This window comes from Cyprinodon variegatus, unplaced genomic scaffold (assembly GCF_000732505.1).
Source record: "Cyprinodon variegatus isolate N-32 unplaced genomic scaffold, C_variegatus-1.0 Scaffold310, whole genome shotgun sequence".
In the NCBI taxonomy this organism is placed as follows: domain Eukaryota; kingdom Metazoa; phylum Chordata; class Actinopteri; order Cyprinodontiformes; family Cyprinodontidae; genus Cyprinodon; species Cyprinodon variegatus.
Genome location: NW_015150763.1, coordinates 118693 through 133715, shown reverse-complemented (window position 1 = coordinate 133715; position 15023 = coordinate 118693). Strand labels below are relative to the sequence as shown.

Here is a 15023-nt window from a genome sequence, read left to right as displayed (position 1 = left end):
GGGTGGTGGATGGATTGGTAGATAGATGGGTGGATGAGGATGGGTGGAGGATGGATTGGTGGATAGATGGGTGGAGGATGGATTGGTAGATAGATGGGTGGATGAGGATGGGTGGAGGATGGATTGGTGGATAGATGGGTGGAGGATGGATTGGTGGATAGATGGGTGGAGGATGGATTGGTGGATAGATGGGTGGATGAGGATGGGTGGTGGATGGATGGGTGGATGAGGATGGGTGGATAGATGGGTGGGTGGAAGGATGGATAGATTTTCTTTCCTTTTTTCACTTTTCTCTCGCTCGAGAATAGAATAAAGCGCATTTCTTTATCAGACATTAGAACTAGAGATGCACTAATTAGAAATGAACAAAACTATCCTCAGCAGTTGCTACAACATATTACAACCAGGACAAAATAACGATGGCCCTCTGTTTAGGGCGGTTAGTACTTCAACAGAAATGTCTCCTGGTGTAAGTAGAATGCCTAGATTATAGGAGTGTCCAGCTCTACTCTTCTAGAGGTGCCGTCCTGCTGTTTCTAGATGCATCCCATTTTCCAACACACCTAAATCCAACCACTTGCTTAATAGAAGGCCTCTGCAGAGCTGATGGAAGGGAAAATGCTGAAGAAAGGAAACGGGTTTTTTAGAGATGGGATGCATCTAACAGTTTTAGGATAGTAGGTTTTGAAGACTAGCCTTGGGAACTCCTGATGTAAAACCTTTATTTAATCTTGAAAAACAATGTTAGCTTCTTAATTACACATGTATCGTATCAGGAAGCTGATAACTGCAAGAGCACAGTTGTCAGCCTTCTTTTTAAACAGTTTATATTGTTTATGTTTCAGGTTTCAGCTCAAAAAGGAAAAAACAGCAGCAGAGGGAGATAAAACTGTTGGAGTTCCAGCCACTGTAACGGAGGCCTCACCCAGCCTGTCCCCTCAGCCTGATCATTCTCCATTGGTTCCAGTGACGGCTACAGAAGTTGCACCAGCTAATAACTCAGGTCCTGATGAGCCATTGGAAACCCTACCTCCGCTGATTTCAGCCAGTGCTGCAAGCTGTGTTACTGAAGATGTTCCAAAACCTCAGGATGTGGTTCGACCTAAAGTCTTTCCCACGGGGAGTGAAATAGCAGTGGAGGATGGAGAGGAAGCCGGACCTTCAGGACTGAACTCTCACTCATCTCCGTCCTCCGCCTCTGCACCAGCAGCTCCTTTCATTCCTTTTTCTGGTGGTGGTCAGCGCCTCGGGGGGGTGGGCGGAGTCTCTGGACGCTCGCTGTCTTCATCTTCTTCCTCATCTCTGTCAGCTCTCACCACAACAGTGGAGTCACCCAAAGCCAAAAAGGCCAAATCCAGCCTCAGCTCTAGCTTTAAAGTGAGCCCCAGCAACACAAATCATTCCTGTACTTTCTTTGATTCATTTCATAAAAATAAAAAAAAACCTGAGAATAGGGCAGAGTAGTAGAACAGAGTTGGGGATGGTCACAGAAGACACATCAGTGTTTGTGTCAGATTTCAGTCTGAAAAAGCGAAAACGCCTCCGACATTAGAACGATTCAAGCGATCGCAGACCATCAACAATCTATGGAGGAAAAAAAATACAAGAACCTCTACTGAAACATACTACAGGACCATATGTTTGTTTTAAGCATAGTTCTGAAACAATATAACCATGACGTCCAGCAGGAAATGCATCAATGTCACCATATGCCATCCCTAACTAGAAAGAGAGCACTGTGAAGGGGGAAATACTCCAGATGCATGTGGTATATTTTCTCAGTGTGCTATGGTCACATATATGACACCATTTGGTTTTAAACAGAATATTTACTCTAGATGCGGAATAGGAGCATACGCTTCACTTAGTTTAGGTTTTGTTTCTAATTTCAGGCATCTATATTGGCAAGAAAAAAAAAGGAAAATAACATGCAATATAGTTGTAGAAAGAAAGCCAAAGTTCACCTTCTATTTTGTACTTTTTTTTTTTTTACAAAATATACAAAACCTAAAGATGTGCTCTATAAGAACTTCTTTATAGTTGTGCAAATGTGTAAAAGAGTCAAATTTCTGATCAGATGGTCGAGACATTTAGTTGATTAAAACATAGGGAAAGTTCTTCTCTACTCAGAAACCTGTTGTCTAACCTGTTGCTGTAAAGCGTCTATGTAGAATCTAGTGTATGTTTTTTGTTTTGTTTTTTTACATAAAAATGCTTAGCTGCGTTGCCCACTTTAAGCGCATCTGGTATATATACATCTTTAAATCAGGTTTGTCCATCTTAATTAATCATTAGCCCCAAATACACAGTGAATGGGAGGGATTATCTGATGGTAAACAATATTTATTCTTTCCCTTTAATGTTACTTTAGGGGCTCCATCAATACCAGTGATATATAATGAAGGTTAACCTATTGTGGTGTTGCAGTACAGTGGCAGTACAGTCCTTAGGGAAGACATTATACATACAAGAAATTGTAGAACTGTGATGGTAGATATGTAAAGTGGACTTTATCTGTGATCTACTGATATTTTAAGCTAAGTTTAAGTTGAACTGTGTGTATCTAGGTTATGAATAAGCCCATAGGTGATTGCTTATCTATTATAGTTTTAGGTGTTAGAGCTTAAAAATTTAATTGAGATTCTTGACCTTGTAAACAAACTTTATGTTTTTCACAGTTGATGATGTCAAGATGGTGAAATCCTCTGCTAAATGTTTCTATGATTCATGGATGACTTTTGGATTTCTGTTTTGTCAGACTAAAGGAGCTGCCGACCTGCAGGACTGGGATGGGGATAACAAGGAAGAGTTTTTAGAGGTAAACATTTTTATTTTATCTTTGGAGGTATACCCTCTCTATGTTTAAAGAAACTGAAATTGAACACTTACAGTTGTGCTTGTAAGTTTACACCCCCTTCTATTAAAGACTGAAAAATTAAGCCACCTGTAAAATGAATGGAAAATGACAAAAGTAATAATAAATACAGTTATAAAAAAAATGGGAAATGTTCAGGAAATGTGTTCAGACTTCTGCACCTGTTGACAGTTATGTTGGTTTATTGTTTAAAGGGCAAGGTATTTTAATTTGTCTGAAACAAATTATTGTTTTAGAATTAGTTTTTGAGAATTTAAAATAAATATTTTATTTTTCTAAATTATCATGTAGTACATTTTGATTTTTTTTTTTGTGTGTTATTTGAATGACTAGAGTGAATTTATTATTTTCTTTAAGGGGGGGGGGTATATAAACTTTCAAGCAGAACTGTATTTGATTTTCTCTTCCCTATGACTTCATGAATCATTTTCTCCTGACTTGTTGGTATACGGTGCCTCATACCTTTTCTGTTTTGTATTGTTACTAGCGTTACGCCAATGCCATTTTTTGGCCCAGATACCTGACTGTGTAGTATTGGCCGATACCGATACCATCTGTTTGAAATCGATGTGTTTGTATATATGAAGAACTTCATAATACTAGGATGTAAAAATAATTGCCATCATGGCTTTGCCAAGCTGCAGCCTACCTTTGTGAAGCAGGAAAAAGACTAAAACAAGGTCAATCCAGTAGAACTTTTTATTGGCTACCTGGAATGGGTGACAATAGTTGAAAAAACTCTTGGCTCTCAAAATGGTATCGGTGCGCTATTTGTCGGTACTCGCTGATACCAATACCACCATTTTAGTGCAATATCGGCGCAACACTAATTGTTACAAATGCAAACTTTCATGTTTGTAAGATTTTGTCTGTTTTATTTTTATTTGAACAAATCTGTTAAAAGTGTCAAGCATATGTTTTCTTTGGAAGAGCCATCTAACTCTGTAGTTATAGCAGCAGGTTTTTACGGGTCTGTCTTCATCAGCTTTACCCATCTAGAAGCTGACCACCAGCTGACCACCTTTCCCTTTCTCTGCGCTGCTAAATCTCTTAAGCTCAGCTTGGATGAAGATTATTAACCCACAAACAAGATGCTATCAGAACGTTTTAGTCCCCTCCCCTCAATTTTCTTAACCATATAAATGGTACAATCTGATTATTATTATTTTTTTGTTTTTAAAGCAAATTAATTTCAAAAAGTTCAGCTGAGGTCACATGATGGATCCAGGTTACCTCAGAGCTGGGAGATCAGAGTACCATAATCTCCAAGTGATAGTGTTCCAGGTTTCTATCGGTTCTCTGTTCCAACCATCATCATGATTAAAACTGTGTTCTACTCTGTATATTTTGCACATAAGCAGCTTAGAAATATGTATTATAAACACACAAAAAAACACATGTAACCAACTGACTTAATGCTACATCTGCTTGAAAAACTTTCAAAGTTTAACTACTGTTGATGCAAGAAGCAGCCATCTTAAATGAGGATGTCCAGTATAGGTCTGTTGCCTCATTTTTCTGACTTGGAATTCCAACTTTGCAGCTAAAATGTCCAACCTGGAGCTTCAAAGGCCTCACTTCTGATCACCAATGGAACATTTCTCACCTTCAGCTTTTTGTTGTCACTCTCACATTACAGACAGATTAGTCAGATTTACAAATATTTTCCTGTCAAAAGACTCCACCTCTTGAGCTGTGAATCCCTGCTGCTCCTCCAGAGTTACCATGGGTCTTTGTGTTGTTCCTTTGGTCAGTGCTTTCCTTTCCCAGCTTATTAGAAAAGTTTGATGGCCATGTCTTGGTATCTTTACAGATGAACTTTATCTTGTCATTTTGAGATGGTGGATGCTGTGTTGAATTTTCTTTAATAAAATAAATAAATACAGTTAGCTTCCACATATATTTTAGATCATTTATATTTGTTTAAATACCCAAAAACTGCCTAATTCATTTGTTCCACGTAACTATGCACAACTTGATGTTGATTTTCCAAATCCAATTCATTGAAGTTTGTGGTTGTGATGTATATAAAGAAGGAAAAATGTTGGTGGGTATGAAACACACTGTAAGACGCTGTTTTTCAGCCGGTGGATCGGGAGCCTCTTATCTACCACATGGACTCTGCGTCCCGTCAGACTGAGGACCACATGGAGTTGCCCGACGAGTTCTTTGAAGTAACTGTGGATGATGTGCGGAAGCGCTTTGCCCAGCTGAAAAGTGAGAGGTGGGTGGAAACGGGGGCGGATTTACAATTAGGCAAAACTTGGAAGTTGCCTAGGGCACCAAGCTCCTGGGGGCCCCACAAAACTCTGTTTACATGTTTGGTTAATACAGCTTTTACTTATATGTGCATATAAATTATGTTTTTGATAAAAATCCTTTCGGGAAAATGCCATCAGAATGCTTATAATATTAAGTGTGTCTCGGGGCTCCCCTTCAGTGTCCACCACATTGGATCAGTCCATTTGCTGCACATGTGCAGAAAGGTCCAAACAGACTGACAGCAGCAAACCATTGGGAAACAAATGGCTCAAAGAGCTGTGTAACCAACTTAACGCTTTTTTGGGTGATATTTAGCGACTTTTCAGACCCCTCTAGCGCTTTTATTTCAAAAAAGCGCCTTGTGCCAAATCTTGCGACTTTTTTCTGCTACCGGAGACTTTGGCGACAATATATAAAAGAGCTGAACTCTGTTCTCCAGAGCGAGTAGATTCGTAACCTTGCCTCCTGCTTTCCTCTATCTTGTCTGCTTTCATGATTCATGCAGGGCAGGCTGGCTGCATGCATTGCTGCAGCACAGAAAGAGAGGACCTTTAAACTTCGAATCCAGATTGCAAATGAAATTCACAGGTTTAATGCTCTTACTAATCTCGCTCAAGGTTGCGAAATAATTTATAAAACAATGTTTATAAAAAATGAATTGTTGCTCTTTTAAATTTTCCCCCCTTTCTGCTCCTCCTGTCTCTTCACCTCTTTCTGCTTCTTACCGAGGTTTTTTTCATTGGTTGGCATTAATTGTGGAACTAAATGGCAGAATTATATGTCTTTTATTTACTTGCTTTCTATAAAAGTTAATACTCTTACTATTTCCACAATTTTTCCCTTCCAGCTATATTTCTGCACTGCTTTGACAGACTTATAACAATTGCAGGGATTCTGAATCTCCTACAGTTGGATGAAATGAAATCTGCAATTTGGGTGATGACGTCAACTAGCGCCTTATAGCGTCTTTTAGGACAGCCAATGGCGGCCTTTAACTGAAATATCTTGATTATAATTCTGTATGTGTGACACTTTAAATGACACATCAGATGACGTCATTTAAAATATCTCAAAAAGCATTTCGATTCTCCAAAATGTGATAAAAAATATCTTGAACTGGTATATTCGCTAGACATAATATCGTCAGTCAAAGGGCAGTCAAAATTTTGTAAATAACGTTTGCCTGTTCTATAAAAATTACTGTATCACTATAATGGGTCTGTATTATGAGTTGTTTTCTCAATTCAGAGGGCCCCATGCCTGTCATTGCCTAGGGCCCCACATTTCCTTCATCCACCCCTGGTTGAAAAGACGTGATTGATTTTTTTTTTTTTCTTCCCAGTTTATAAACCCTGCTCTCTCTGAAGCAGATAATTAGTCAGTTTTTGCATGTGGTCCTCTGTTGTTGCGTCAATATGCAAGTATTAATTGTTAAATACCATAGCAATGATGCGAGACCACAGGCAGGAGGAAAGCAGGGCACCACTATGTGTTTAGAAGTTCAGTTTTTTTTTTTTTTTGTCCATCCTAATATGAGTCTGAAGCTTTTGGTTATTTATGAGCGCTTCTCTAAAACAGATGCAACTGAGTTTACTCTGCTATCTGTAGACATATCCATAGCTGTGGAGACATTGTGTGCTTTTGCAGACATGGTTCCTTTTATAAAACATCACACACTACAAAGGCTTCCCAGCGCAGCGTACTGGGAGCAATTAGTAATTCGTTTTTTGTGAAGCCCAGCCAGTCATGGACCAAACACAGTCCGGCTGAAACCTCGCTGTCTGTAACCTTTAATCTGCAACAACATCAGCTCAACGTGCCGCCTCATTGCCACGCTGCTACCATGTCAATGACTGCAATTACCAAAGCTGGAATGAACCCGACCGCAGCAATTAGTCTCTGCCTCTGATATGAGCAACATGCATACAGGGCCACACACATGCTTGTCTATTTCACAGACGAACAAACAGCCTGCAGCTTATTTCATGTGTATTTTTCCGCTGTTTCTTTAGGAAGTTACTGGAGGAGGCTCCCCTTCTGACTAAATCTCTGAGAGAAACTCAAATGAAGGAGAAAATGGAGCGATACCCCAAGGTGAGCATATTCCAGACATGATCACTTTTCTGTTATCTACATGGCTTTGCAAAGATTTAAACACCCCTGATTTTTATTACATTCCAGCAATAAAAAAATTTTTATTTGGATTTCTGGTGACAAACCAAGATGAAGTACAGTATAAAAGTGAATTGAGAGAAAAGTGATTTGTGGTTACATCTATTTTCTTAACCATAGAAATGTATAAAATACATTCACATTTAGCCTCTTTTTCTTTCATACCACTAAATAAATGCAGTCCAACTAAAAGCCTTCCAAAGACAATCTACTAGGAAGTAAATTGTTAAAATGTGTGAGAAGCCCTCAAAGGCTCCTTAGACACGAGCAGCATTAGGGCTAGGTGGTATGGGCTAAAAATCTAATCTCCGATTTCTTCCAGTGAATTGATTTTTTTTTCCCTCCTTAAATTTTCTAATAATGAGAAATGACATACATTAATTTCAAAAATTAGCTTTTATTTCAATCATCCCCTCTGGGAGGTGACTTAATTGAATGGGGAACAAAAATAAAGCTGTGAAAATGCTTGTAAGAAATGTTTCACAAGAAACAGATTATATGAAACTAAATGTCTGCAGCTAGTTGTGTTGCATAGTCAGCTAGTTTATCAGGTATAAGTACACATCTAAGAACAAAAAGTGATGAACCAGTGTCACCCTGAGATATAGAAGCCCAATGGTGAAGAAAAATTCTTGGTTTCAAAATATTAAAGCTTCAAAAACAAAAAATACAATGAATCGATTTTATGAATTAATTGCCCAGCCCTAAGCAAAAGCACAAACACAAAGATCAAAGCTGACAAGAGAGAAAAATTTAAAGCAGCAACATTTAGATCTATGGACATCTCACACAGCACTGTTCATATATTGTTTGAAAAAAGGAAAGCTTATAGGAGAGCTGCAAACAAACCAAGGCATGATGGGTATTGAGCATAACTGAAAGGCTGGAAGAGGAGAGGATTAAGCACCTACCAGAATTTGATTTTTGTAACTGTAATAATCCACAGCTCTCAACACATCTATACTATATGAACAGTTCAAAAAAGCCACTGTATAAAAGAAGCCATATTAAGTTTTGTTTGAAGTTTTAAGGAGACACAGTAAATATAACTTAAACTGGAAGTCTTGTGCCTATATTACCTGTGGAGGAAAACTAGGGGTGCACATGGTAAATGACCTGTATTAATACAGTGCTTTTTAAAGTCAGGGCTCTCCAAATAATTTTATACTAGATTCACTTATTCATCTATTTACACACACACACACACACACACACACACTGAATGTGGTGAATTATGGTGTAGGCACAGCTACTGTGCCCTCTGACCAAAATTAGCAGACAACATAAGACAGTGAAGTGGACAAAGCTGGGGTTCAAACCGGCAAGATGCTGAGTGATGGACGAACATCTTTTGTTACTGTTGCCACATGAATCTGAAGACACCTACTCCATTGTAAAACATGGGGGTAGCAGTATCATGCTATGGATCTTTTTTTTTTTTTCTCAGCAGGGACAGTGTAGCTGGTCTGAGCTGATGGAGGATGGGTGGAGCTAAATACAGAGCAGTTCTGGAAGACTTAGACTTAGGCAAACTTTATTGTCATTTTGTATACAGAGAGTGTATACAGAACGAAATTTTGTTTCGTACAAATTAGAAGCTGTTTCAGAATCTGCTGGACCTGCATTGAATGCTGCAAAGCCTCTTCCCAGAGGGCAGCAGGGAGAACAGTCCATGGTGGGGGTGTGAGGGGGTCATTGATGATGTTACGGGCTCGGGACACGCAGCACTGGAAGGAAAAGTCTTTTATGGAGGGAAGAGGATCCATAAAGAGATTCTCTGCAGTTCTCAGTACTCTGTTCACCTTCTGCAGCGCTGCAGCAGACCGGAAGAAAAGCTGTTAGAGGCAACAAAGGACGTTAGACTGAGGGAGTCCTGGGTCACCTTCCAGCTGAACAATTACCCAAAAACACACAACCAGAGCTACAATGACAAGCTTAGATCAAAGCATGTTTATGTGTTAGAAATGGTCCAGTCTAAGTTCAGACCCCAGTCTAGTTTAGACTCCTTGGCAGGACTTGGAATATTAATATTTACAAAGACACCCATCCCTCCAAAGTATTGGCTTTGACATTAAACAATTATTATACAATTTTTTTTATATTTTTGTAATCTTTTTCCATCACTGATAGTATTATGTTGGTCCAACACATAAAATCATCCCAAAATACACATTTTATTGTTTGGCATGACATGATGTGAATGTGACATAAATACTGTTGTAATACACCGTATACCATGTTCCTTTTAAAATATAGACTGTTTAACCTCTGTACCTCCAGGTGGTCCTGAGGGTCCAGTTTCCAGACAGACATGTTCTTCAGGGTTTCTTCAGGCCTCTTGAGACAGGTGCGTGTGTTTGTGCACATTGCTGAGAGAGCTAATTTCACCTGACTAGCCACAGGTATGGCTGCAATGTGCTGTATACTTGTGGCTCCATAACCACATTCATGACTGTAGCCGCAGCAGAGCGATGGGAGACAGAAAGAATGAGGCGAGTCTGTAATTCCTGGGATTATGAGCAACAGCCATTTGACAGCAAGCAGAAAAACAACAAATTAAAGGGAAATTCCTTCTGAAACAGGAGTTACTGTCCACAAGCTGAGTGATGGTGGGGAGGTTAAGCTTGTTTCTGATGCTTTTTTTCTTTGTTTTTTGTCCAGTTGGTGTAGTGAGACATTTTGTGAGGAGCCACTTGGAGGATCCTCAGATGAGTTTCTACTTGTGTAAGTGACATTTATCCTCCCATTAGTTATTCACACAATTTCCCTGTATCAAAACTCACACTTAACTGCATTAATATCCTGACTTATTAGAAACTGTCATAAGTCTTTTTTTTTTTACCATATATATTTTTTATTGGGTTCGAGAGTACAATACATTCATTTACATGAGAATACATTTCACTTATCCCCCACCTCCCTACATACTCAGAAATACCGTGAAAAATGTTAACAATAAGCAAACATGATTCTCTCCCTCGTAACGAGAAAACAGGAGGGGAGAACGGTTACCAAACCAACAAGCAAATTACAAAAAAAATAAAAACAAAAATGTTAAAATAGGAACAAATGAAAATAAGCAAACAGAATTTAGAGGAGGGATCTGAAATGCTTAGAGAACTAAATAAAAAAATATAACTATAACAGTTTTTACATGTTGTGCTTAAGGTTTGACCACCAAATCCCTTACCCAACTGCTGGCCTCTCTTAAAATCCTGGCTGGTGGTCCAACAGATCAAACCACTGGAAAAATTAGTGGTGATTCAATTAGAAAGGGGTTATGTCAGTTTATCTTAATTAAAGCAGTTGAGTCAACTAAGGAAAGAATGGGATTCCAAGTTTTATCAAATTTGACGACACATCCCCTAATGCTGTACTTGATTTTTTTCTAAGTGTAGGAGTGACAAGAGTCAGGGGAGGGAGGATTCTTATCCTTCCACTGAAGTAATATGCGTCTCCGGGCTACCAGAGATGCAAAAGCAGTAGCGTTACTTTCCCTGTTCATGAAGTGGGTCACTTCTAGAGGATAAAATAGTTATTAACTGGAGAAAGTTTCTGTGAATGCATTTATAAGGCTGTTTATAGCTGCAACCCCTGTTTTTTCTCACAGCAGAGTTATAAAATAACTTTTTATCTTGATCTATTTGCCATAATTAATCCAACATCATCGGCTAAACCCACTACAAAATTCAACTTCAAAATTGGTCACAAGAGAAAACAAATGAGCAGGGAAATGTTACCTCCTGACCTTAGAATCAATGTTTTCTCTTTAAACTGACTATTTTTTCTAAATTCCTGCAGCTGTGGTATAATTTAAATGCAAAGCAAATGTAAATATAATTTTGCTATTATGCCCTTTATTACAATTCTGCTACTCACTTTCTCTAGGCAAAAAGCTTTTATGGTTGAAGTTACTGTTGAGTTAAGTTGCTATCTTCTTCAACTACCACAAACGGAGGCCACAGCCCTCTTTTTTTGTTTCATTTTAAGCAGTTATGTACATAAAATCAAACTTTCACATTTTAAGGATACGTTCTCTCCTATTTTTTGTTAGAGCAGTGCAGCTTTTGTTGACAACAGCTCTCTGAGGCCAAAAGTGGTGATTCCAGGATTCTCATCCTGCTTATTACCACAACGAATCCAGGAAAACAAATGCAACCTGTCATTTTAGCATTCACAGCAATCTAATAATACTTTTGTGTGCTCACTGACACTTTTTAGTTTATTGGTTGCTTTCAGAAACTCTGCATCCTTATGTAGTTTGCTGTATGAATCTTTTACTGTTTAATTTTCTTTGTATGTGTATGCATACTCATGTTACATACCGACTCTACAGGGCTTGAAATGAGGAAATTAAAGGAATGGCACTCGCCTCATCTGTCTCTGAATGATGTCTTTCTGGATGTAACATTGTGGTTAAACCTGTATATCTATTGTACTGTATTTAATGCTTTTTTTACTTATCTCTCTCATAAATACAAATGTAAAAAGTTTTAACAGCTAAGGTGTTTTATCAAAACTGCCTTTCTTCTTAGCCTTTTTTATTTTTCACATTAAAAACTAATCATTCAAAGCAATGTATTCAACCTTGAAGCAGCATAGTGTCTTGGTGGAAAGAGAATTATCCATTATTTTCATATTTTCTTCAAATAAAATCTGCCTGCTGAGTGCCTACTATACCTAACAAATGTTCACAGCAAATAAGACTTTAACTATTTTTATAGTATATCTGCACCAGATTTGGATGTTTAAACACTTTAAAACTGGATGAAGAGCATCTTTGCACATCGACTTTAAAATCAACTCACTTACTCTTGATTTAGGTCTGGAGTTTGACTGGACCATTTTAGCCCATGGCTTTCCTTTGATCTCAACCTCTACACAGGAGCTTTGGCTTTTTATTCTGGTTAATCGTTCTGTTGGAAGGTGAACGTCCAACCTTCTGTTGTATCCTTTGCAGCTATACTTAGCTTCAACTCTTCGCACATCCCTCTCTTTGCTGCAAATAGCATGCCTACAGCATGATACCTCCACTGATCATGCTTCATAGCAAGTGTGCTGAACTCTGTGTGATGTTCAGAGTTGATATTCTACATGTGGGCCAAAAAAGTTCAGCTTTTGTCCCGTCTCTAAAAAGTGGGTTTCCTCTTGGAGCTCTTTCAAAACCTCTCCTCTCATCTTTCTGTGGTTCTTGTTTCTAATGCTGTTTATGACATATTAACCTCTAACAAACATTTTCTGAACAGCTTGATTTATACTGGGAAGATCTCTATTTACTGATGGGGGAACTTCTTACTGCACTGGATTTTAAATAGAGGAACAACATTAGAGTGACTGAATAAAACATTTTTTTATTTATTGGACAATGAACAAACAACACATCATTTAAGTTTGCAGGGATAATATGACAAAATTAAAAGAAGTTTAAGGGGGGTGAAAACTGGAATCTGTTCAAAAACTTAAACAATTGCTGTAGCTTTGTTTTGCTTTCAGTTTTTTTAAAAAAAAAAAAAAAACATTCTCCTTAAATGCAGGACATCTTTATATCCTGAATCAAGTGGTCATTTTGTGACTCCCACCTTTTCTTTTTGTTACAGTCATCACGCCACCAAAAACTATTCTCAAAGACCCTTCGGCTACACTGATAGAGGTAAGATTATCTACACTGTCACTGATAAAGTCTACTGGAGTTAGACTCCCAACAAAACCAGTTTTCTTTTCCCTCCTAGAGCAGTGACGAACTATAAAATGTTCCGGCTGGCTCTTCAAAGAACCTCTGCATTCCCACCCCCTCCATCCCTTTTCTCACTTCTACTCATAGTTGCCTCCCTCTACCACCACCTCCCCACCCCTTTCTCCACTGTCCTTGACCCCAGCTGGGCTTGATTTTTCCCAGACTGGCACATGGGGTTAATACAGGCCTCTCTTTGATCTTAACACACACACACAGGGAGCAGTGGGCAGCCAGGATGCTTTGTTGCCTTTGAATGGTGTCAAAGTTATAAAATATCTACCCTCCGTCCAATCCCTTCTGTTCTTTTCCTTAATTTTAAGATTTATTAGTTGGGTTTTAGTAGATTGACGCTTTATTATTTGACACCTGGAAAAGCAGGGAAGCAAAGGGGAAGGAGTTGTTTGAAGTTTATCATGTTCCGGTGATGATGATGAAGATTCGTCCATTAGTGGAGCTGGTGCACACACTAACAACCCTAAAAGAAAAGCGTTAAAGACCCACTTTGAAATGTCTTTGTTGAACGTCTTCCCCGTCAGGATCCCATCAAATCTGATGTTGCGATGTCTGTTAACTGTCTTTGTTCTCCGTCTCACAACCTGTTTCCCTCTAGTCGCCCCCCTTCCTGCACCCCAACTCCGTTTTCTTTTCTTTAAGCCTCCAGCACCCAGACAGCCCCTCTCTTGCCTTCACCCTCCTTTCACCCCCATGTCTCTATCCATTAGGGACTTAAAAGCGTTAAAGCGTTCAAAAACAAAATCTTTAATCTCCGCACACACCCAGGCATGTACCTCCTGTCTCCCTTTCTGTGTCTATACATCAATCTTTAACGCACAGAAGGAATCTTTAATCTTTTTCTGTCATGTCCCAAAGACATCTGTCCATATGTGTCTGGCACATACACACCAATGCACACTTTAATCACTTTGTTTCATGTGTGGAAAGGAATGTTTCCAAACCCAGAAGCCCTTTGATACCAGGCAAGTTATGGAAGAATGGCAAGAGGACAGAAAATCTCTTCTCATATCACTTTGGCACGAGAATGTCCTGTCATATCACGTAAAGTCAAACATCTCTCATATTACATAGCTTAAAAAATATTTTCATTGTCTGGTTTAGAATACCTTCTGACAAAAATCCCTTCTTGTGTCATAGCGAGTCAAGAGTTTTGTCTGCTATCATGTCTGGTCAAGAGAGTCTTATGTTACATACAGTCAAAAAGGTTTTCCTCATATCCCACTGAGTCCAAAATCTCCTTGTTTCACATCAGGGCTGAAAACCTTTCATATATTACATCACGTGAAGAAAGTCTTATGTCATGTAAAGTCAAAGGTCTTTACTTATCATATAGTCTCCTTTTTTCATGTCATATCAGGTCCAAAATATCTTCTCAAATAACACCACTCTCCTCATATTGAATGGGGTCAAGAAAGACATTAATCTTTGCCTTTATCCAATTGGGTTAAAAATCTGTTCTCCGGTCATGAGGTAAATTACACTATGGAGGCCTCAGTCACCGGTTTGTTTCCCAGTATGTGGAGCTTTGCCGTTTTTCTCCCTTTGCTCTCTTAGAGCCTATTTGCCCACTTTAGCTCACTTTCAAATTTAAAAAAGGGAAGAAAAAAATCAAACTAACTTGTGAAAAACATCTGTGACAGAAAAATAGTTGAAATAAAAAAACTTGTTCTCTTTGTTTTGAACAGGAAGTCTTTCTCTTTTTAGTACGCACACAGTATTTCAAGTAAAGAGCCACACTTTTTGTACAATGGATTATAAAAAAAACTGGTTCAGGGAGTTTGGTTAGACATAGACTCTCCCTTCCATGGTGATCAACCCTGTCCTTGTCTCTTTGCCACCGTCTCATGTTAACCTTGATCCCCTTTGCTGCTTTGCTATGGTTATCAGACACTGCACCTCTGAGGATGACCACTAAAGCAAGGGCCTTCACCTATCAGTCTGTGTCAAAGTAAATGTCTCATAAGA

At 38.7% G+C, this 15023-nt stretch overlaps 1 protein-coding gene across 1 annotated transcript in view; it reads left to right on the top strand.

Moving 5' to 3' along the window:
* The window catches only part of aspscr1 (alveolar soft part sarcoma chromosome region, candidate 1), a 35873-nt gene that overhangs the window by 14416 nt on the left and 6434 nt on the right, over positions 1-15023 (top strand). Inside the window, exons 7-13 of the mRNA XM_015384354.1 lie at positions 846-1377; positions 2759-2818; positions 4960-5099; positions 7150-7231; positions 9590-9656; positions 9971-10033; positions 12907-12959. Coding sequence (XP_015239840.1) covers positions 846-1377; positions 2759-2818; positions 4960-5099; positions 7150-7231; positions 9590-9656; positions 9971-10033; positions 12907-12959 — 997 coding nt within the window. The remainder of the gene's footprint in view (positions 1-845; positions 1378-2758; positions 2819-4959; positions 5100-7149; positions 7232-9589; positions 9657-9970; positions 10034-12906; positions 12960-15023) is intronic.